At 37.5% G+C, this 25,240-nt stretch overlaps 1 protein-coding gene across 2 annotated transcripts; it reads left to right on the top strand.

Moving 5' to 3' along the window:
• The first annotated feature begins 591 nt into the window (after window positions 1-591).
• On the top strand, window positions 592-25,240 carry LOC125266336 (cytosolic phospholipase A2 gamma-like). 2 transcript variants are annotated; one of them, XM_048186887.1, is made up of 20 exons: window positions 593-728; window positions 872-1,011; window positions 1,094-1,173; window positions 1,256-1,366; window positions 3,877-3,978; window positions 5,761-5,855; window positions 7,704-7,729; window positions 7,949-8,057; window positions 8,176-8,318; window positions 12,873-13,074; window positions 14,191-14,293; window positions 14,376-14,516; window positions 20,227-20,292; window positions 20,708-20,764; window positions 20,874-20,999; window positions 21,883-22,026; window positions 22,650-22,727; window positions 22,832-22,986; window positions 24,737-24,902; window positions 24,982-25,240. In XM_048186887.1, exons 1-20 carry the CDS (start codon window positions 633-635, stop codon window positions 25,188-25,190), a joined length of 2,349 nt encoding a protein of 782 aa, XP_048042844.1. In that variant the 5' UTR covers window positions 593-632; the 3' UTR covers window positions 25,191-25,240. The 2 variants fall into 2 exon arrangements, with proteins under 2 accessions (XP_048042845.1, XP_048042844.1); XM_048186888.1 differs by lacking the exon at window positions 24,982-25,240 and having other exon boundaries at window positions 592-728; window positions 24,710-24,902.

Raw genomic sequence — 25,240 nt, 5'->3', positions numbered from 1 at the left:
TTATTTTTTAAGATGAACTGTTTATCCAAAGCATTGTTAGATTCCAGTGTTTCTTGTCATAGCTATGCAAAGATTTGATTTCAAAAACAGTATCTTAGATATTAAACAATTTCTTGTTATGATTTTAAATCTGTATTTAACCTCAGAACGATCTCAAAGTAAAAAGAGTTGCTACAGTATAATTTTGTGGTGGCTGTGCTTTAAAATTAAATGATTGTAAGTGATGAAGGATTTTAAAAGTCTGACAGTAATCAGTGTTGAGTACTACTGTTAGGTTAACCTGCCTGGTTTAAATGTTTGAAAATGATTAACAGTTGAAAGCATTCGTTAGAAATGTTTATAAAAATTATCAAATGTAATCAGTTACATTACTTTAATAAAGTAATTGAAATGGTAATGATACTATTTTAAATAGGGTAACTAGTAATCTGTAACCTATTACATTTTCAAAGTAACCTTCCCAACACTGGTTAAGTATTATGTTGAAGTGCATTCTGGTGTGTGTATGTGTGGTTGTGGGTGTGTGTGTGTGTGTAAGGGGCGTGTATTTATGTAACATAGGGCTGTGCTATATAAGAGCATGTTGTTAGACTCAGAATTCACCCCAGACCAAGATTCCCTCTGCAGTAGCCATGCCAACCACCATGCTGGGATTGCTGGGAGTTTTGCTCTGTGCCCTTGCCGTTAGTTCTGATGTCACGCCACAGCCTGACTTTAACATCAAGAGGGTAAGACTGCAAGATGCTGATGAGAGGAGGAATCTATATATATAGCCTATATATGTATCCCACAGATTTTTAATGATGCATGAACTATATTTAGAGACCAGAATATCCTTTGGAAAATGTTGATGTGTGTGTCCTTCATATAGATGGCTGGGAAATGGTACCTGATTGGTATTGCCACCAGTGATGAGTGGTTTGTCAACTGTAAGGCTAACTTGAAGATGGGAGTCGCCATGCTGACTCCAACTGATGAAGGAGATCTGGAGATGGCATATTCTAGTCTCAAGTAAGATAAACTGATTACTAAAAATAAGAATTAATGAAACTTTCTCATGTTAGATAATGCAAGATTTCACTTGTTTTTCCAGTCCTGATGGAACATGCTGGAGGATGAACCAATTCGTTAATAAGTCTGATTTTCCTGGAATATTCAGCTTCCACAGCGAACGTAAGGAAGATATGATCACCTAGACATGAAATACAGTATAGTGGTTTATACTGGACTCAAATGAAAAATGTTTGTTCCACAGGCTGGGAGACTTACAACATAACTTTTGTTGATGTGAAGTATGATGAATATGCTTTGATTCACACTCTCAAGACCAAGAACGGCTCCACTACAGTGCTCAGCAAACTCTACGGTAACAGCTCCAGCATCAACACACCTTAAAATTAACTTGAATTTGTAGCAGGCTGTGAATTTAATGTTTGCATGTGGTTTGGTTCAGCTTTGTTTTGCATGACTTCTCACGCTGCTCTTAACCCTGAGCTGGGTGGGGCAGTTTTTCAGATATAGTACATGTGTATTTGAAACACTAAAAATACTATTTTGTATTTTAAAGGTGCCATCGAACGTTTTTTTACAAGATGTAATATAAGTCTAAGGTGTCCCCTGAATGTGTCTGTGAAGTTGCAGCTCAAAATACCCCATAGATTTTTTTTAATTCATTTTTTAACTGCCTATTTTGAGGCATAATTAGAAATGCGCCGATTCATGCTGCGGCCCCTTTAAATCACGCGCTCTCCGCCCCCTCCTGAGCTCTCGACTCTATCACTGCATAAACAAAGTTCACACAGCTAATATAACCCTCAAAATGGATCTTTACAAAGTGTTCATCATGCAGCATGTCTTATCGCATAAGTATAGAATTTATTTGGATGTTTACATTTGATTCTGAATGAGTTTGATAGTGCTCCGTGGCTAAAGCTAACATTACACACTGTTAGAGAGATTTATAAAGAATGAAGTTTTGTTTATGAATTATACAGACAGCAAGTGTTTAATAATGAAAATAGCGACGGCTCTTGTCTCCGTGAATACAGTAAGAAACGATGGTAACTTTAACCACATTTAACAGTACATTAGCAACATGCTAACGAAACATTTAGAAAAACAATTTACAAATATCACTAAAAATATCAAGTAATCATGGATCATGTCAGTTATTATTGCTCCATCTGCCATTTTTCGCTGTTGTTCTTGCTTGCTTACCTAGTCTGATGATTCAGCTGTGCACAGATCCAGACGTTAATACTGGCTGCCCTTGTGTAATGCCTTGAACATGAGCTGGCATATGCAAATATTGGGGGCGTACATATTAATGATCCCGAATGTTACATAACAGTCGGTGTTATGTTGAGATTCGCCTGTTCTTCAGAGGTCTTTTAAACAAATGAGATTTATATAAGAAGGAGGAAACAATGGAGTTTGAGACTCACTGTACGTATGTCATTTCCATGTACTGAACTCTTGTTATTCAACTATGCCGAGGTAAATTCAATTTTCAATTCGATGGCACCTTTAAAGCCTTTGAAAAAATGATTCAAATACATTTAAGTTTATTATTTTTTTAATATTCTGAATACTTTATGCCAGTCAGCCTTTATTAGGCTGCTTATTTCCTGTATCAACTAGTTCAGGTCACCCAACCTTAACTTTCATGCACATGAGCTGCAGCTGTACAATTACATCTATTGAGTGAGCAAATTGTCTGTGTTAAAAAGGAATAGGACAAAGTTACGATGTTATTACATTTTGACCAAATTGATGAAAGACTTTCTTGTTATTCTTTCATCAATTTGGTCAAAATGTAATAACTTGTTCAACTGTAATAACTTTCTGTTAATACTTTAAAATAAGGTCCCATTAAGTTAACATTATTTAATGCATTAATAATGAGCAATACATTTGTTACAGGCCTATTTTTTATTTGTTAACATTAGTTAAACTGTTCTTTGTTTGTTCATTTAGCTCAAGTTAACAGGTATAACTTGATTTTAATAATGTAAATATTGAAATTAACATGAACTAAGATTAATAAATGCTTTAGAAGTATTTCTCATTGTTACACTCTAAAAAATGCTGGGTTAAAAACAACCCAAGTTGGGTTGAAAATGGACAAACCCAGCAATTGGGTTGTTTTAACCCAGCGGTAGGGTTAAATGTTTGCCCAACCTGCTGGGTAGTTTTATTTAACTCAACTATTGTTTAAAAATTACTGTATTGCTTAATTAAAATTAACCCAAAGTATGTTGGAAATGAACATTTATTAATGTTCAATGAATAATTATTAAACAATAAACATTTATTAAATTGCTTATTAATACATTTATATTAATAAACTATTAAACTATTACATTTATATTAATAAAATATTAAAGCTTATTAATAAACATTCACCTTTTGTCTATTATTGTTGCCTCTAATTGCATCTGGTTTTTAATTTCCCAACTATTTTGGGTTCATTTTAAGCTAGCCATATAGCAATTTTTAAACAATAGTTGGTTTAAATAAAACTACCCAGCAGGTTGGGCAAACATTTAACCCAACCGCTGGGTTAAAACAACCCAGTCGCTGGGTTTGTCCATTTTCAACCCAACTTGTGTTGTTTTTAACCCAGCATTTTTTAGAGTGTAGTTCATGTTAACTAATGTTAACCAATATAACCTTAATGTAAAATATTTCTTGTTGAACATCTTATTCCTCTCTGAAACATCATGTTACGGAAGTAAATGGAATATGAATGCTGTTTCTAATCTTACTTATATTTCAGCCTGTAATGTGTACTGTAAAAAACATTAGCTCAATTAATTAAATTATTTACTGCAGTTTGCACTGATTTGAATTACCCTTTTTTTTTTTTTTTTGTAGGCCGAACACCCGACCTGAGCCAAGTTGTCTTGGACAAGTTCACTGAATTTTCTCTGAATCAAAGCATTCTGCCGGAGAACATCACCATCCTGCCTAAAAATGGTAAAACGGCCAACACAGTCTCACTGGAAAAACATACCTGTGGCAACATTTTTGTACCAATATGTACACTGCAGTTTCCAACAGAAATGAACACTAGAGGCAGTAAAACAGTTTAATCGTTTATGAAATCCAAAATATTTTTTTTATCCTCCATTGAAAGCAACGTAATTACCAAGATCCAGAAAAGTAGTAAAACATCGTTAAAATAGTCAACGTGACTACAGTGGTTCAACCTTAATATTATAAAGCGACGAAAATACTTTTTGTGCACAAAAACAAAACAAAAATAATGACTTTATTCAACAAATTCATCTCTCCCCTGTCATTCTGCTAAGCTATTTACATTGCCGAAATTCCGTGTTTATGTCCAAATGCAGGCTCAGTATTGGCCAGCTCTGGTCACATGAGCAGCATGATGCATGCATTTGATGCTGACACAGGAGCCAGCTAATACTGAGCCAGCGTTCTGACGTAGAACCTGGAAGCATTGCAATGCTCTAACTTCATAGTTTTGCATCAGATAATGCAACCTGCATGGTAACTGCAAACCAATTTCATGTTCTACACTTCCCCACCTCAGTCTGCAGAAAGACTGCATTTCTTGTTTGCACTGTGCACGACAAGACTCTTAAACACGGTGTAGTTGATGAGTATGAGTCACAAAAACAGAATTGATAATGTGTGAATATATAACAGTGCCACTTTTACAGTGTTCAAAGCATGGGCACAACATAATGCCACACTTAGTGCTTTCAAAAACAAGTATAAAATTACCTTTTGATGAATTCTCTCATCTGCGCAGAAAAACACTCAAATGTGTTCAGACCTCCTCATCAGCCTCCGTGTCAGACTCGTAAAACCAGGCCTCGGCGTGACTGGAGGCGGAAATGCCAAAATGAAAGACGCTAAAACTATATGTAACAAATTGTAAGGACATTCCAACAAATTTATTTTACATGTAAAATCATCTTCATCCAGGAAATCAAAACGGCATGAGAAGTTTTACATTATTCTGTACATCTCTGCATCTCATGAACTTTTCTTTAACGAGCATACTTAACCCTGACAAAAAACACGTTTAGTGTTAGTAATTTCTAAAATGTGTTCACCACCACTTATTTTGACAAAAAATATTTAAAGGAATGTATTTCCTATCTAATTGTAGGAAGAGAAAGCCAATCAAACTTACCGTCTTGGTCGCATGAAAATAAAATGGCGACAGCAGCGTTTTGCGAGGCAGCAGTCATCGAAGGGTGGAGTAAAGACATTTCGGCTTTTTTTTTTTTTTTTTTGCATTTTGTGTAAAAATGAAATTACACCATGTAGCACCCTGTAACACTTAAAAGGAGTACTTCAACACTGTAGATTGTTAATTCAACTCTTTGGGTATTAATAACTTTTAACACTGCAATTTTTACACTACTGATTTTACTGTGCCTAACATTGAAAATGTGATCTGTTGCAGTTAGTGCTTAACATCAAAACTGAATTATCTTTTGGAAATAATCCATCAATCAAGTTGTAATTCTCAAGGACACGCCCACAATAGGGGAAATATCATGAATATTCATGTATACCCACTGCCATTGGAAGAGTTTTTCACAGGAATTGAATATTACAGAACAGCCCCAAAGTGAAACTACGCCTATTCATTCAGCCCCTTTCCATGCGATCACATCAATTACAATGACTACTCATGTCATGTGATTTTGGCAGCATAAATAGTGGAACAGAATCAATATGCGAGTCAGACTGCCTGATAATACAGTTTATTTCATCCAGGCTTTGATCACCAGCACACTGCAGCAACGTCAATACCTGGTGGCTTTACCCCAGAGAAGGTTGTCACTCCAGAAGTGGAGAAGATCTGCCTTGAGGTAGGAGACAGAAAATCATGTAGTATTTTTTTTTTTTTCTATTTTGGTGCTGTGAAATGTGTTGAAGACTAAAATTTTATTATTTATTATTATTATTATTTATTTTTTTATTGCTATGGTGCAATTTTCACAAGCAGTTGGTACATTTTCAAAACTCTTAGAACTCTTAGAACTTTTAGCATATTTTCAATTGTCAACATTTTTTAATTGTAAAATTTTCAATTTATCTTAGATGATTACCACAATTTTCTAAGTGTGTGTGTGTGTGTGTGTGGTCCTGGTAAACACTGTGTTGTGAACCAAATGTCCCAACAAGGATGGTAACACCAGTAATTTTAGACCTTGTTTGTTTTTTTTTGTTTTGTTTTTTTGGTACCCATGAGGAAAACAGCTTATAAATCATTCAAAATGATATTTTTATAAAATGTAAAAATGCAGAAAGTTTTCTGTGGCGGGTATGTTTACCGGTAGGGGATATAATATACCGTTTATACAGTATAAAAATCATTATGTCTGTGGAAAGTCTCCATAAAACATGTAAATCCAACATGTGTGTGTTCGTGCATTTTTGTGACACATCAGGACACAAATTTGTATAATGACATGGGTATTACATAGATATTACAAGGAGAGGGTGACTTATGAGGACATTACCCCATGTCCCCATTTTTCAAAAGGCTTATAAATCATACAGACTGAGTTTTTGTGAGAAAGTAAACGTGTGAAGAGTTTTCTGTGATGGTTAGGTTTAGGGATAGGGGTAGTGTAGGGCGATAGAAAATACGGTTTGTACAGTATAAAAACCACTATGGAATGTCCCCACAATTCACAAAAACAAATGTGTGTGTGTGTGTGTGTGTGTGTGTGTGTGTGAGAGAGAGAGAGAGAGAGAGAGAGAGAGAGAGAGAGATACAGAGGGATTTGAAATTTGCAAAGAGAGCAGGACAGAGTACAAGGGAAAAAAACTGTCAATGACTGTACAGTATAACATCAGATTGATCAAAGATGCATCAGAAGAAGGGAGACAGATGGCATTTGAAAATATACATCTTACTTGTGAAAATAGTACCAAAGCAAATAAAATAAAAAAAATCTATGAACTTGGTTGTGAAAATTGTGCCAAACAATTACATTATTTTTTATTTATTTGCTTTGGTACTATTTTCACAAGTATGGTGTACATTTTCAAAACTCTTAGTACTAATATCACAACAGATCATCAAAAGTGCGCTTTTTTCAAACATTTCAACATATTTTCAATTTATTTAGTACAATACACAAAATTACTTTTCATCTATATAATGTTTCATCTATATCTATATAATGTTTCATCTATATAAATGTTTCATTCACAGTTACTGCCATTCATAATACTATTACTATCAAACATTTGAATTGCAACTCTTTTCGTTTAGTTTAATACATTTGTCTATTATTTAATCCAACTGAACTTTTTGGTTTATCAATGGACCATTTGGTACACCTATAGATTTCTCTATATATTGATTCTATAGGCATAGTTTCTATAGAACTTATTTCTAACCAAACTTATGGATAAGCAAATGTAATGAATTATAAGCAATTTATCTTAGATGATTACCACAATTTTCAAAGTGTGTGTGTGTGTGTGTGTGTGTGTGTGTGTGTGTGTGGTCCTGGAAAATGATAATTTTATAAAATGTAAAAATGCAGAAGGTTTTCTGTGATGGGTAGGTTTAGCGGTAGGGGATAGAATATACCGTTTATAAAGTATAAAAATCATTATGTTTATGGAAAGTCCCCATAAAACATGGAAAACCAACATGCACCAAAACAAATAAGAAAAACTGTAACTCTAATGTTTTATAGATGAGCGCATCCAAACTCCAGGAAAGGTAATCCTGCTCAGATTCCTGCAATTATTGAAGCATTGCACTTCATTACATAGTACTGCTGCATTACTTACACAATAAAAATCTATAACAAAATGGATCATTCAGGGAATAACTGTCCAAAATGAACATTATATTAAATTATATTCAAATCAGCAATATATGAAATCCAAATATATTAAATAGCAGTATGTGATGATGTTCATGGTCTGTCACCAACAGTGAGGTGAGAATCAAACACTCTCTGAATAAGAATGAGGAGGAGTTTAGAATCAGAAGGAGGAACACTGTTCAGCAATGCCTGCAGAAGCTTGGGATACACTGCAGTCTGGTAAAACATCTTATACTTCATATATCTGTCTGACTATACATTCTTGAAATAACCTACAAAATGGTTTTGTAGCAGCAGAACATCAAATGCTTGTAAAATCAAACCATGTGTTTTTCAGAATGATGTACCAAACATTGCATTACTGGGTTCTGGAGGAGGACAAAGAGCCATGGTAGGTTTGCTGGGATCTGTGGTTCAGCTCCATAAAGTAGGACTTCTGGACTCCATCCTTTATCTGAGCGGAGTCTCTGGATCAACATGGTATGAACCCTGAGAAACAACAAATAAACACATATACATACGTCTGGTAGGAATCCAAGATATTATCGACACATCATCGGAAACGACGATAAATGCTTAAAACATAATAATCAGCATTGGCCAATATGAAAAAGTATGCCGATATGCCTTGCCGATATGACAACGTGTTGATATGCACCTGCAATAACTCACGTGTGCAAGGAGTGCTAGCGATAAGATCACGTCAGCAGTGTGGTCATTCTTAAAGGTGCCCTAGAATTGAAAATTTGAATCTACCTTGGCATAGTTAAATAACAAGAGTTCAGTACATGGAAATGACATACAGTAAGTCTCAAACACCATTGTTTCCTCCTTCTTATGTAAATCTCATTTGTTTAAAAGACCTCTCCGAAGAACAGGCGAATCTCAACATAACACCGACTGTTACACAACAGTCGTGATCATTAATATGTACACCCCCAATATTTGCATATGTCAGCCCATGTTCAAGGCATTAGACAAGCCAGTATTAACGTCTGGATCTGTACACAGCTGAATCATCAGACTAGGTAAGCAAGCAAGGAACAATAGCGAAAAATGGCAGATGGGGCAATAGTAACTGACATGATCCATGATATCATGATATTTTTAGTGGTATTTGTAAATTGTCTTTCTAAATGTTTCATTGCCATGTTGTTAATGTACTGTTAAATGTGGTTAAAGTTACCATCGTTTCTTACTGTATTCACGGAGATCAGAGTCATGTCATTATTTTCATTATTAAACACTTGCAGTCTGTATAATTCATAAACACAACTTCATTCTTTATAAATCTCTCCAACAGTGTGTAATGTTAGCTTTAGCACGTTAGCCACAGAGCATACTATCAAACTCATTCAGAATCAAATGTAAACATCCAAATAAATACCATACTTACATAATCGGGTATGCTGCATGACGAACACTTTGTAAAGATCCATTTTGAGGGTTATATTAGCTGTGTGAACTTTGTTTATGCAATGTATTATGGAGTTGCGAGCTTGGGGGCAGGGAATGCGAGCATTTAAAGGGGAAGCACGCTGAATCTGCGCATATTTAATGATGCCCCAAAATAGGCAGTTAAAAAAATGAATAAAAAAAAAATCTATGGGGTAGTTTGAGCTGAAACTTCACAGATACATTCAGGGGACACCTTAGACTTATATTACATCTTGTGAAAAAGCGTTCTAGGGCACCTTTAAAGGGGTGGTTGATTATGATTTCACTTTTTTAACTTTAGTTAGTGTGTAATGTTGCTGTTTGATCATAAACAACATCTGCAAAGTTACGACGCTCAAAGTTCAATGCAAAGGGAGATATTTCTCTATTTAAGGACTACAACAAATGGCTGGTAGGGACTACAACGTACTTCCTCCCGGGTTAGTGACATCACTAATCCAAAAATTTAAATAAACCCTGCCCCTGAGAACACACAACAAAGGGGGCCTCTCACCGCTGGCTCCTGGAGTCCCCAGCCAAAGAACCCTTACCCACTTGCTGCTCCTTTTCTAAACTTCCATCACAGTCTGTCACATTCACGCCTGAACCGTAGCTCTCTGAAATTGGGGCACTATTATGGTCATTCTTCTTACGAAGCATGCCGGAAGAAGTTTGAGCTGGTGGCCGAGGCTAATGGCTGGGACGAATCCGAGAAAGTGGGCCAGCTCGCAGTGGCTTTAGATGACGATGCGCAACAGGTGCTGCTAGATGACCAAGGAAGTCAGGTGTATAGTAGTGTGCATACGCTGCACCAGGCTTTGTCTCACCACTATGGGGACATTACAGACTGCTCAATTTCCCTTGGTGACTGTCATGGGTGAGAAAGCAACGGTGATGGGCCACTGTGAGGCAGAAATCTTGGTGGAGGGACACAGCCAGTGATGTGTCTTACCTCCCATAAGGCAGTCGGCTGCAGATCACTGCCTAGAAGAGATGAAGGCTTCAGGAATTATAGAACCATCGGAAAACCTGTGGGCCTCACCAGTTGTATTGGTCCCTAAGAAGAATGGTGGCTGGCGTTTCTGCATTGACTTCAGACGCCTAAATGAGGTGACTATTCAAGGACTCTTACTCACTTCCGCGGGCTGATGAGTCACTGGACCGGATCGCTGGGTCCAGGCGGTTTTCTTCACTAGATCTACGTAGCGGGTATTGGCTGATGCAGAAAGCTGTGACCTTCTTGGGCCACTATGTGAGCGCTGCAGGGGTGGCAATGATGATCAGAAGACGGCAGCTGTTCGCGAATGGCCAGTCCCATACAACCTTAGGCAGTTGTGGGCTTTCCTAGGACTAGCGTCATATTATCAGAAATTCGTCCCTGAGTTTGCAACTGTTGCCGCTCCCCTCCATAAGTTAACAAAGAAATCACAGCAGTTCCAGTGGGGGCAAGAACAGCAGCAGGCTTTTGAAAGCCTGAAGGAGGCTTTGTGTCATGCGCCAGTCTTGGCCGCCCCAGACCCTAGATTACCATTCATCCTGGACACAGACGCCAGCAACGTTGGTCTGGGTGCAGTTCTTTCCCAGGAGGGGGAAAAGGGAGAGAGGGTCATTGCCTAATACAGTCGAGCCTTCAACAGGGCAGAACGTAATTACTGTGTGACCCGACGTGAACTTGTAGCCATGGTGGAGGCAGTCCGCCATTTCAAGCATCACCTCTGCGGTCTTCATTTTGTGATACGAACAGATCATGCTTCTCTACGTTGGCTGTTGTCTTTCCGAGAGCCAGAGGGACAGGTGGCACGATGGATAGAACGCCTGCAGGAGTTTCAATTCACCATTCAGCATCGCAAGGGGGGGAGTCACCAGAATGCGGACGGGTTGTCAAGACCCACATGTATGGCATCATGCCCACGATGTCAGCGACTGGTTGGATATGTGAAGCAGGGTCCGGCTGACAAGACCCCAGAGATGGGGATGGAGGCGTCTTGTAGTGCAGTTCTGCCTGATTCAAATGTAGCATGGGCCACTGAACAGCGCAAGGACCCCGAGCTCCAGGTAGTCATCAACTGGGTGGAAGCTGGAAGGAGGCCTGCATGTCGTCTGTCATCGTTGTGATGCCTGCACATTGCTAAAAAAGGGCCAACCGGCCAGTCCCATGCCCCACTACAACAACGCCTGGAAGGCTGTCCCATGGATCGCATGGCCGTGGATGTACTAGGACCGTTTCCACAGACCCCTCGAGGAAATCAGTTTGTGGTGGTCACCATGGACTACTTTACAAAATGGCCAGAGGCCTATGCTGTTCCTAACCAGGAGGCAGTGACAGTGGCGAATGTCCTGCTGGAAGGTATGTTTGCTCACTTTGGGGTTCCCACTGAGGTGCATACGGATCAGGGGAGGAACTTTGAGTCACATGTGTTCTCCGAGTTCTGCCGGCAGTTGGGCATCCGAAAGACAAGGATGACTCCCCTACACCCCCAGAGTGATGGGTTAGTAGAGAGGTACAATCGAACACTGGCCACCCAGCTGGCCCTGTGTGTGAGCCAAGATCAAAAAGACTGGGATCTTCAGTTGCCAATGGTGCTGCTTGCAAGTCGGAGTGCAGTGCAGGAGACCACTGGATGTACGCCAGCTCTCCTCATCTTCCTTGTTGATGGGTCAACCTCCAGATGCACCAAGAGCCCTGCCCGGATTGGAGTATGTCCATCAGCTACAAGACCGGCTGCAGTCAGCCCATGAGTTTGTTCGTCGTCAGGCTTTGTAGGCGGGTGTTTGCCAAAAACGGGCATATGACCATCATTGTACAGGATGTGATTTTAATGCTGGAGAGCTGGTATGGGTCTACAGTCCGAAAAGGCAGAAGGGGGCAGTGTGGCGATGACACTGTTTATTCTCTGTTATAAATGTGTTTTACTTGATTCACCTGCTGTTGGAAGGAGGTGTCCGGGAGGGAAAGAGTTAAGAGGGAGGGGCAAACACAGTGCGCGGGGAGTAAAGAAGAAGTGAGTTGAACGTTAGTCAAGCGGAAGAAACGTGAGTCAAGCTCTTTCTGCGTTTTGTTATTTTTGGGGAAGTTAAAGACACCTCCTGATACCCACGTTTTAGTTTGTAAACGTTCAGGAAATAAACCACAGCCCGCTGGGTGCTTTCAAACTGGATTCTCGTCTTCTGTCTGTTTCTCCTGGGAAAGTGCAAAACATCACAATATATTGTATTAACATTTATTTATCTTTAACAAGTAACATTTTGGTAAGGAGACCTCAAAAATAATGCATTTATAATTATTGCTCAGGAGAGACTTGGTGTTGTTTCCAAACAAAGGGAAAAAATAAATCTATATCGGCATCAACTATCGGCCAAAATTAATTGAAAAATATCGGCATATTGGATATCTGCAAAAATCCAATATCATGCATACCTAATGTCTGGTTCACCATCCTTGGGATTCTCCATAGACATAATGGTTTAATCCATTTGTAATGTAAATGTAAACCTGTATAAACCTGTATACACACACACACACACACACACACACACACACACACACACACAAAGATGGGGTGAATGTCAAAAATGAGAGCAGTGTGTTCTCTGTAGGTGCATGGCCTCCTTATATCAGGAAGCAGACTGGTCTACCAAACTAGAGACTGTGAAAGACAAGATCATCCAGAGACTCAGCGGCCCTAAAGTCAGCTGGACAGATGCATTTGCCAAACTGAAGAAATATTACAATGAGAAAGACCACTTCAGCTTGACTGACTTCTGGGCAGCGATGGTCGTCACGACATATGTGAAAGAGGTCTGTAACTCTTCATAACACAGACTTAAGCCACGCACACACTTAACGATTGTAAGGCCGATTATGAATGTAAATTGATACTTATGACTTATCGCGCTCAAACGCGTCCAGTCAGAGCCAGTTGCGTTCAGTCTGCGATTACAGTCGGTGTTCAAATTCCATGTGTAAGTATATAAATCGGCTCCAGTCGAAGGAAACAATCGGTATGTGTGTTCAGTTCAGTCTTAGAATGTTTCAGCTAATCGTTAGGTGTGTCCCCGGCTTTACATGATTTATGAGGTGGTCACATTCAGGTCAAAGTTGTGTTGAATATTTTTAATAGATTGTAATAAAAAATATTATGAATATTATGAATATTGTAACATTGTTCAAATTACAAAGTACTACCAACCTGCCATACTTTAGTAAAGGAAATATACATGCAAAAAAATGTAGGATTCATAATCTAATTTTAACCTGGAAATAAACAAAGTTTTGTCATTTCAAATAAATATAAATATGTAAAATAACATAAATAATATAAGATTATACATTTTAGATTGTGCAATTCTAGGTCGCTGATCAAAGCAAATTAAATGTAAAAGTACAACAGTAATACACTAAAATACTATATTAAGTAATTTTTAAGTAATTACAAGAAAAATCTCCCCTTTACTGCTTTACTATTTAGATGGCACTAATTCTTTGTGAAACTGACTCAACATGTTCTCAGTAAAAAGCTCTTTATAAAGTCCTCCATAGTAGCATTTTCTTGGAGACAGAACCCCCAATTTCCTTTTATGAACTCAAGGAACTTCAGTATATTTCAAGTGTCTCAAATCCTTTTTCTTTATGATGAGGTCACTGGAGGAACTGTTGACAGTCTTTAGAGTTCTTGCAGGAACATATGGACATTTTATAAGAGATGTTCCCAAATGAGATTTAAAAAAAAAAAAAATACTTTTTTTTTTTTTATTATTTTTTTTACAGTTCTTATTTTACAGTTAGTGCGTTAACTTTAAATACTTTTCTTGATAAAAGATAACTTGAGTAAGTTTCTTAATATAATTTGTGATTGAAGAAACTGTTCTAAGGTCTTCTCAATACAATACATACAAGAAATGCATTCTCTTTTAGATCGATGAACACACACTCACAGAGCAGTGGAACCAGCAGAGTAAAGACCCGTTTCCCATCTACACAATGATCGACAAACAAAGCAAACAGAAAAAGGAAGCAGGTCTGTGTGTTTGTGTGAAAGAAAGAGACAGACAGTTAATGTGCTTGTGTCAGCTGCTATATGGAGATGTTTCTGTCTGCAGACCCCTGGTTCGAGTTCACTCCACATGAAGCAGGTTATTCCCTCATTGGAGCATTTTTGGGAGTATCCAACTTTGGCAGTCAGTTTAAAAAAGGCTCTATGATGAAGAAGGAGCCTGAAATTGACATGCTGTACCTGCAAGGTAACAAATTAATAGATCAATAGTTTTTGTGATGTATTAATCTGGTGATCAGGTCTGTAGGAGTTACTCATTTCTAAGTCAAAACTGAAATGTAAACAATAACATTAGGACCATTCTGAAAGCATATCATCCTCTTGTTAATCCATGCATCGTTTTTCAGCAATGCCGCGAAAAATACAAAACACATCCAAAACGGGAAAGAGCTTTGCGATTGACTGTACAAACAACTTTGACACAAAATCTGAGGTATATTTTTACAGACTGCCAAAAGCTACAGAAAAAACAAGCAAATGGATCACTGCAATTCACAGAAACAACTGGACTCCAGGCAGAGAAACATGGATTTGCAGTTATCATTTTGTGTCAAAATGTTGGATTATGCGATAAAATCATACTGTATATATTGTATTGTTATATATTGTGTTGACAGCTCATCAATTACATATTTACCATCTGATATTCTGCATAATTTTTTTGCATTTTTTTACCACTCAGTCCAGCTGAGGGAGTGCGTTCCGGCGGGAAAGTGACGTCGATGCATTACTGAGGAGCTTATATATGGATGCTATGATAGGCGTCGTATTCCTATAGACCTTATTTTCCAGAGAAACATGCGCGCCGCCATCTTTAGAATATTGTCTTTGAACTTCCGTTTTCGCGGTAGCCCTGTATATTTCTATGGCATCGCTGTTGAAGAATAATTAGCTGGTGAAGTGGATTTACGTGTTGTAGAGTTAACAAAAGTTATCATGAGCATTGTAATGTTTAAAGCGGGTGTCTTAACAAATTTTAAAATGAGCAGTTCATTCATAAATACATAAGATTGCTGTGGAAATACAAGCCGGAAGTCAAAAGACAACGAGCACAGCACTGAAAAGGGGCGGGGAGTCCCCTGGGAGTCAGGTGATGCGAGCTTGACTGACGTGACCTGCCAGAACTGACGCTACGCTAGATATTGCTCCAGAAATTCTCTGTCCTGTCTTGCCTGCACTCAAGAAATGGTGTGAAATGGAACGTAAAAACCGTTAATGTCAGTGGCGTAGCTTCTGGGCATGCAAGGTATGCACGTGCATATGGGCCCGGGCGGATTAGGGGCCCGCTATTACAGGCTTAACCCCAAAGTATACTTCGGCGTCCGCGCACCGTTCGCATCCATAGACTGTAAAAAAATATGGACGTAGCGTCCGTGACGTCACCCATAGAGTTCTGAACAGCAGTTTTGACGCGTAAATGAGGCCGCGGCCATCTTAGCTGCGCTGCACGTCACTCCCGGATAACTGAAAATGGGCAAAGAGGCGGGGAGGTGGTTTGAGCTGATATGACTGGTTGCTGAAACCACGCCCGTCTAGCTTGACGTGACCATGTTAGCAGGCAAAGGAGCTATCTATCTATCTTAGATAAAATATTAATGAAGATAAGTTTTATCATCAGAACGTTCTAAAGGTTTACTGTCAAGCTACGGTGTTTTTTTAAGATATAGATCCTCCAACACCAGTAGTGTTGGGTGTGCAAATAACAACATGGAAAATCAAATGGGACTTCATACCTTTATAATGAAATTGAGATCGCGAGATGAATCCAATCTGTGGCACTTGGGTAAAATATGAGTGTCCATTGCAAAACAAAAAAACATGTCACATTTCTTCTGAATGATCTGCTCTCTGTCATCGTTCTTCAAGAAAGGATGCAATCTGAACAGCCTTTATGTTGTAAAACTGTATACGATCGTATCTAACAAACAAATGAGCCTGTGTCCAAAGTATATTTTTTTCAAAATAGTGCAGCAGTTTTAGTTATAATATCCAAGCAGTGCTGTCGGATTTTGATATCCTCCTGGTATTGTCATTGTATTAAATCTCACAACCAAAACTTTCAGCCAATGCCACGATCCAACAACGTGTGTTCTGTTTCAACCGCATGCATGCACATCTACACAGACACATATCAGTCTCGAATATTATGCAGCAAGCCATATTTTATAATTGTATAAAATAATCGAGAAAAAAAACGGCTGAGATGCCAAATTCAGCGGCAGCTGAGGTAAAGTGACAGCTCACAGACAGCAGCGCAATCTACCTGTCACTCAAGTGACCACGCCCTTAATTATGCAGAACTTTAAGGCTTAATATAATTTAAACGGATAAGTTATAAAAAAATTCACCCCCTCAGAGTTGTCATGAAGGGCAAAAATAGCAGTATAGACCAAAACCACAATTTGAACCAACTTGTAAACTTGTTTTTTTCTGCTATAAACTTGGCCAATTTAACATGGGACTCTATGAGATTCTGCTCTCTTTTGGAGCCTGTCCCTAGCGGCCAGTCGATGAATCGCAGTTTAAGTTACTTCCGTATTGGCTTCACGAGAGAAAGGGAGAGGTTGCCGCTTGTTCGCATCGCAAAATTTTCGTCATCAGGAGGGTTCGCGGACGTCCACACTCCCAAGCCCAATTTTTGTGATGGCACGGACAGTGTGTGTACTGAAAACAGCCCATGCAAGAGTGAAATGAGTGCTTGAAAACAAAAGTCCACTAGATCGCCAAACGATTCTTTCTGCAGCCAAATACTTTCAAAGGCTCGCACGCGCATCTGTGAGCGAGAGAGAACCTGTGTACATATGTTCAGAAAAGATGAAGTATAATAGAAATAATGTTGTCAATAACTTACTATAGCCTATCTATGTTAAATGTACTGAAAATCATTAAGAATCTGAATAAATGGACCATAAAATGGTCCATGCCATGTCTTAGCAATGATCTATTTGACCGGTATTCGCATTTCTGTCATTTTTAAGTGGGTTTCTGAAACTTACGCATGCAGTAATGTCAGTAGTACAGAATTTTAAATGAGTCTCATTGGTTTTCTGAAAAAAAACCCTGACTGACGATGTGATGTCTGCACATTTTAAGATACTGCACAAGATGTGAATAAATGTAACTCGTACTCTTGCTGGGGTGGATAGGCCTACTTTATATTCAACGAAATAAAATGCACATAAAACGTGATGGAAACAAATTTAGAGAAGAAACTTCTAGTAAATTTATTAGGAATAAATCATGCATTAAAAAATAATTCATTCATAACTGGAATAATCTTCGGACTCATCGCATCTGAAATGATGCTATGATCATTCTGAAATTCCAAAGTCGAATCGGTCGAATTCAAGCGTAGACTGTGTTAAAAAGCCGTTTTTCTACATTTTTGAAATAGATCCGCAAAGTCAAAATGATGGAGGAGCGCATAGTAGGCCTACTGTAGTGCATTGTTTTAGAAATTTATTTTTTTTTGTTTTGGTTTTTTTTTTACATTTTTGTCTGCATGTTAGTGATGATATCTTATTCATATTAAAGTCCGCGAAGGGGGGCCCATAAAAAATTTTTTGCATATGGGCCCAGGGCTGACTTGCTACGCCACTGGTTAATGTACAACAAATCAATTTACAGATCTGTATTATTCAATGACAAAAACATTTGATCGTTTCAACCTGGTCTCATGGGAGAGACGTACCCGTGGGCACGTTTTCGCGAGACACAAAATTACGTACCGGCGCGTACGTCTGGCTGCAGTTTCCAACAGAAACGAACGCTAGAGGCCGGTAAAACGTCAATGAGTGCTTTGGCTTGTTTTCACACACGGTTTCGACGACGGCCGGGGTCGGATTATGGATTCGTAAAGCCTCGTTTTGACGTCTCCTCGCGCAATATCATGTCGCGACTTCAAAACGCTTCTTAACGAATGTACTTTGGACTTTCCAGCTCTACGCATTTCACTTTTTTTGGCCGCAACCAAGCTTGCTCGGTAGCTCAGCCGATACGGAGTTTTACTTACGACGACAAACAAAAACAGTAATATTGTGAAATATTATTCCAATTTAAAACAGCTGTTTTCAGTCAATATAGTCAAGTGTAATTTATCCCTGTGATCAAAGCTGAATTTTCAGCATCATTACTCCAGTCTTCAGTGTCACATGATCCTTCAGAAATCAATCTAATATGATGATTTGATGCTCAAGAAACATTCATTATTATTATTATCAATGTTGAAAACAGTTGTGTACAATTTTTATTCAAAATTCTTCGATGAATAGAAAGTTCAAAAGAACAGCATTTATTTAAAATAGAATATTTTCTATTTTAACATTATAATTGTCTTTACTGTAACTTTTGATCAGTTTAACTCATCCTTGATGAATAAAAGTATTGATTAATTTTATTTCTATCCCCCAAAAATAAAATTAAAATTCTTACTGACCCCAAACTTTTGAACGGTAGTGTTTAATGTTACAAAAGATTTCGATTTCAGACAAATGCTGTTCTTTTGAACTTTCTATTCATCATAGCATCATGAAATAAAAATGTAAATAACTGTTTTCAACATTGATAATAATCATAAATGTTTCTTGAGCATCAAATCATAATATTAGAATGATTTCTGAAGGATCATGGGCAAGGGCGTAGATTTGGTTTCAGCATTGGGGGGGTTGAGCATTGGTATGCTGCCTTTTGGATAATTTATTTCTTCTCTATCTATCTATCTATCTATCTATCTATCTATCTATCTATCTATCTATCTATCTATCTATCTATCTATCTATCTATCTATCTATCATAACTTTATGGAATTTATCTATAACCATGCATCAAATTCTAACATAATGGAGTGATTCTAAAAAGAAAGAAATTATGTTAAAATTTTAAAACGCCAGTAGGTGGCAGTGATTCGACGTTTTAATGAGTGAGCTACTTAAATCGTTCATTCAAGCCAATTCTTTCAAAATCAGATTAAATAAGGAAGAAAACAAACACCGATGTGAATACTTTTGTCATTGATAAGATACTATTGAAAAATGAAGTAACAAAACAGACGGCTGTTTTAGGAACTGGTTACAGTTGCACTGATAGTTATGGCTAAATTGCAATGGATTAGCTAGTTAAAATATATGTGGAGTGTAATTAGCTATTACAATGTTTTCACACCTCCTTCTCAGTACATGCTTTATTCTTTTTAACGTCCCTCTTTGAACAGAAGTTTAATATAGTTGGCTGGGCAACGGTTCTCTTCATTTTTTGGTGCTACCCGTGCTCTCCATTCAAACAGTACAGCACCACTTGCGTTGTTGTGGTGAAAGTGCGACGCGCATTGGTTGGGCGTTACCAATCGGTTCAATGGAAGGGGGGTATTTTTTGACTAATTTATTATGACAAACTCATATTCGATTAGAAATAAAATGATTGTTACAAAATAAATGAATTATACATATGTTAGTATAGATCTACTGTGATTTTCATGTTGAAATATTGGGGGGGTTGTAACTGATGGATTTGAATATTGGGGGGGTTACCTCCCCCCCATCCCCCCGCAAACTACGCCCCTGATCATGGGACATTGAAGACTGGAGTAATGATGCTGAAAATTCAGCTTTGATCACAGGAATAAATTACACTTTACTGTATATTGACATAGAAAACAGCTGTTTTAAATTGGAATAATATTTCACAATATTACTGTTTTTGTTTGTATTTTTAATTCAAATAAATGCAGGCTTGGTGAGCAGAAGATACTTCTTTTAAAACATTAAAAAAATCTTACTGACCCCAATCTTTTGAACGGTAGTGTACATATATACAGTATATTATTTATTTTAAAAAAATGTTAGGGTTTTGTTCCTTTTATTTTAAACGTCCTGTTTGTTGATATTGTGTGTTTTCTGAAGCTCTGTGTGGCAGCGCTTTAGCTGATGGAGAAGAGATTGTGAAATTCATCTGGCAAAAGATAAAAGGTGCAGTTGCATTTGTTCTAAAGATTCAGTTCTGCCTAAAACTGTTCAATTCATTCAAGGGCACTGAATTTAAAAGGGACACTACAGGACATGTCCCTACCAATATCCAGTCACTACTGAACTGTCCCTAGCAATAATTTTGTTCAAACAATTAAAATATATTAATTCTGCAGCCACTGTTGTAGTAATTTTGGCTGCATCTGAAATGGGTCTTACCTTTGACATTACATGAGAAGTCAAAGTAGGCCTACGTTAGTAAACTGCATGCTCTCTTTTAAGGACATGCATTTAATGCATGAATTGAGAACATGAGGTAAGTTTAACTTAATGCCGTTAAACAACATACGAAGCAAACTGTTAGCTGAAATATCCACAAAAGTCATTGTCATATGAATTCTGTTTTTTTTCTCTTCAGATTTCTTTCAACGTTTGTTTACTCAAATAAAAAAAATGCTTCAGGAAACGGGGAAAGGTAATGCATTTCTTGTTGCTTGTTATTTATTGATTACATGTAGTAAAATATTTGATAAAAACATTTTTCATTGTGTTCATGTTTGTTCAATGTGTGTTTTCTTGAGAAGATCCAGACTCTCCACCTGCAGACAAGTTTTGCCAGGTGCTCTTGGACCTTGTGGACATGAATCTCTATGTTTTGGATGGCAAAGATCCTTCTGCTCTTGATGAATCCATCAGAACAACGCTGACTGGTAAACCTTTTATTATAGTGTGCTTGAAATTATGTATTTCTTGTGGTTCCATTTTTAATAATCTATTTTTGAAGAGATACAAACAAACATTGAACATTTCCACTGTTATTGCCCAACAAATATATTTAATATTGATGCCAGTGAAAATAAGTCTACTAGGGACAGATGTACAATCTGGTCAGTGGTTGTACTGTCAGATTTTCACAGTGCATGTTTTCTTGAGATTTTGTTTATTGACACTGATTTAAGAAGAATACCTTTTATTACCTTTTACCTTTTGAAATATGAAATACTATTTCAATTCAAATTTGCCCTATTTCACATCATAACTGTTTAAAATGTATTACATTTACTGAAAAATATTACACAAAACAAAAATTCATGCAACAGCAGAAATGGCAAATGCAAAAATATCAAAACTGTGATTGAGGTTTTAATTGAAGCAATAAATTGATTTGTTGATTTGAACCCCTGCAGACAGAACTTTGTAAAAACATCAAGTTGAGGAAATTCACTCTGCAGACCCCAGGATTTCTTTTAATAAGTTTACTGATGATAATTCAAATGCAAATAAGTATGTTTTTTATATGCACACACACTATATTACATTAGTAAGCTCAGGGTGCTGCCAACAAACATGAGATGAAGCGGATTAATCTGGATACAGTTAATTTTCACTGCGTTTGCTCAGCACTTGCTCCACTTCCTGAATCAGTGGTGACATTCCATATTTTGATTGGTCAAACAGAAAGTAGCCTTTTTCACAAAACCACTGTTTTGGCCAACAAAAAAATTGTTTGTAAATTATGTTTGTAGTTACACAAAATGTAACTATATGTTGTTAGATAAGAAGAACTCAGTAATGTTCTCATATTTTATACAGATCTCGCTGGAGGTGAAGGTCAGCTGATTTTTCCAGTGGGAGAACTGAATCTCACTGATAAAGAAGCTGCAAAACTGTATATGGAGCGTTACACCATGGATGTATCCAACAATTTGAGTGTTTGGTTCAAATTCTGGCCATTTGGTAGGTTGAACTGATACATAGCCTAGATTTTAAGCCAGATTAATAACTGATCTTCTAGTTTGAACCAGTATGATTCCTAATGCCCAAACTTTCTCATATACTAGGACCCTAGAGAGGTATAATTTTTCTTGAGAATACATTTTAGTAAGATATGAGGAGAAAAACCTGCATTTGTTCTCTTCTTAGTAAACATTTTTGTTTTCCTTGTCATATTTTTATATTGATTATGGCTACTTGTCAATTTCATTGCATTAGCATAAGGATTTTCAGGGTTTTTCCAGGGTCAAAAATAGTCTTCGGTGGTGGTGGTGGACGAATCTGGGTCGAGGAAGACTATAATTTCTTACAGAACCTTTGATGTTCTTCACAGAACACTTACACAAACACTCACTTGGGCATTTTAACACATATTTCCTTTCTTTATGCTTTGCAATGTTCATCAGTAAAGGAATCATCAGACATGAAGATGTTGCTAGTTCTTTAGAAAATCAGCTATGTACTAGTTCTTTAAAGCTAAGACAAAAACAAAACACTTATCTGAAGAACCTAATGAAACATCAGTAATTAGGGAACTCAAGAACCACTGAAGAAACTTTATTTTGAAGAATGTATTTGTTGTACAGATCTTTGCTTGAGCATTATTAGAAGCATGGCTATGTGGATTTGGGGCAGGAAATATGACTTTCTCCACATCATGACAGGTGAGAAGAGACTTGCTTATAACTTGCACTTCAATGTAAATAATAATAAATGTGACTCAATGTGACTCATTTCACACTGTGATCTCTCACTCAAATACTGTCAGATGAACCCGTGCCCATCGCTCTACTGGAAAGTGAGACGAGGGACTTTATAGATGCTGGACTGTTGCTCAACTCACCCTACTTCTCAGTGCTGAGAAAAGATAGAAAAGTTGACCTCATCATTTCCCTGGATTTCAGTGATGGTGATCCTTTCATGGTATTAAATATAATTCTCTCTAATTTAATAATGCACACATACTCTCATATACTGTAAGCTCATTTAAAGGTGCCCTAGAACCCTATTTCACAAGATGTAATATAAGTCTAAGGTGTCCCCAGAATGTGTCTGTGAACTTTCAGTGAAGTTTCTGTGAAGCTTAATTAAAAATGTGCTGATTCTGTGCGTGTCCCCTTTAAATGCTCCCAAGCTCTACATCTGATTCTGAATGAGTTTGATAATATGATGTGGTTAACGGGGCTAACGCTAACATTACACACCGTTGGAGAGATTTATAAAGAATGAAGATGCGTTTATTATGAATTATACAGACTGCAAGTGTTTAAAAATGAAAATAATGACATGACTCTGATCTCTGTGAATACAGTAAGAAACAATGGTAACTTTAACCACATTTAACAGTACATTAGCAACATGCTAACGAAACATTTAGAAAGACAATTTACAAATATCACTAAAAATATCATGATATCATGGATCGTGTCAGTTATTATTGCTCCATTTGTCATTTTTGCTATTGTCCTTGCTTGCTCACCTGCATAAAGTCTGTTAATTCGGCTGTGCTGCTCCAGACTTAATACTGGCTTGTCTAATGCCTTGAACATGGGCTGTATATGGAAATATTGGGGGTGTGCATATTAATGACCCTGACTGTTGCGTAACAGTCGGTGTTATGTTGAGATTTGCCTGTTTTTCAGATGTATTTGCATAAATCAAATTTACATAAGGAGGAGAAAAAAATGGTGTTTGAGACTCACTGTATGTCATTTCCATGTACAGAACTCTAATTATTTAACCATGCCGAGGTAAATTCAATTTTAAATTCTAGGGCACTTTAAAGGAACATGCCACTTTTTTTGAAAATAGGCTCATTTTCCAACTCCCCTAGAGTTAAACAGTTGAGTTTTACCATTTTCGAATCCATTCAGCCGATCTCCAGGTCTGGCCGTACCACTTTTAGCATAGCCAGGCATAATCATTGAATCTGATGAGACCAATAGCATCTCGCTCAAAAATGACCAAAGAGGTTTCAATATTTTTCCAATTTAAAACTTGACTCTTCTGTAGTTACATTGTGTACTAAGAAAATGAAAATAAAAAGTTGTGATTTTCTAAACCGATATGGCTAGGTACTATACTCTCATTCTGGCGTAATAATCAAGGAACTTTGCTGCCGTAGCATGAGTGCAGCAGGCGCAATGATATTACGCAGAGCCTGTGACCCCCTGCTTGCACAGGGAGCGTGCCGTGCAACCATGGAGACATTTGTGAGAGACGCTGCATAATATCATTGCGCCTGCTGCACCCATGGTACGACTAGCTAAGCTATGCTAAAAGTGGTACCGCCAGACCCGGAGATCAGCTGAATGGATTCGAAAATGGTAAAACTCAACTGTTTAACTCTAGGGGAGTTGGAAAATGAGCCTATTTTTTAAAAAAAGTGGAGCATTCCTTTAAAGAAATAATTCCCCAATAAATGGAAATTCAGTCATAATTTACTCACCCTCGTGTTGTTCCAAACCCTTCACAAAAGGAGATTTTTTTTGAAGAATCTTGCTGAAAACCATTTAAATATGTTTACATTTAACCATCTTTACATGGTATATATGAAAATCTAATACATGGAGAGATCTATCCTTTAGCATTCCCATTTATCTCAGTGGCAGTTTCTAGGCTGACACATTACTTCCACTTTTTGCAGTGATGCTGCAATACTTTTTCTCTACAGACAGTTAAGAAAGCTGCTGAGATGTGCAGGGAACAAAACATCCCTTTCCCTGAGGTCAACATACCCAGTGAGGATTTAGAGAAACCGAAAGACTTCTATGTGTTCAAAGGCCAAAATGTTCCAACTGTGATCCACATCCCTCTCTTTAATGTGGTCAACTGTGGAGGCAAGTTAAAATCTTACAATGTCCTGAATAAAACTGAAACATCAACTGTGTTCTGATTTAAATGTTATTGTTCCATCAGATAAAATTGAGGACTGGAGGAGCAAATATAAGACTTTTCAAGGTTCTTACAGTGCTGAGATGATCACTGATCTTATGGACGTAGCTGGAAAGAACATTGCAAACAATAAAGAAAATTTGAAGAAAGTGATTCGTGCAATCGTTGAGCAAAAACAGAGAAAAGCTTACACAAAACATGACAGTGATGTATCTAAATACAGACTAAACTGATCTGCATATAGTTGATTTAACAATAAATGGTGTTTCATTTCTTCTCTTAA

The sequence above is a fragment of the Megalobrama amblycephala genome, linkage group LG4, assembly GCF_018812025.1.
Source record: "Megalobrama amblycephala isolate DHTTF-2021 linkage group LG4, ASM1881202v1, whole genome shotgun sequence".
Lineage (NCBI taxonomy): Eukaryota > Metazoa > Chordata > Actinopteri > Cypriniformes > Xenocyprididae > Megalobrama > Megalobrama amblycephala.
This window is presented reverse-complemented; position numbering and strand designations above follow the sequence as displayed.

Bases quoted from the DNA above. Each gene is read 5' to 3' on its own strand.
- LOC125266336 (XM_048186887.1), top strand. From the start codon at position 633: ATGCCAACCACCATGCTGGGATTGCTGGGAGTTTTGCTCTGTGCCCTT. The intron at 5,856-7,703 runs GTAGGAGACAGA...AATGTTTTATAG, and splicing joins TGGAGAAGATCTGCCTTGAG to ATGAGCGCATCCAAACTCCA. The intron at 21,000-21,882 runs GTAAACCTTTTA...TATTTTATACAG, and splicing joins CATCAGAACAACGCTGACTG to ATCTCGCTGGAGGTGAAGGT.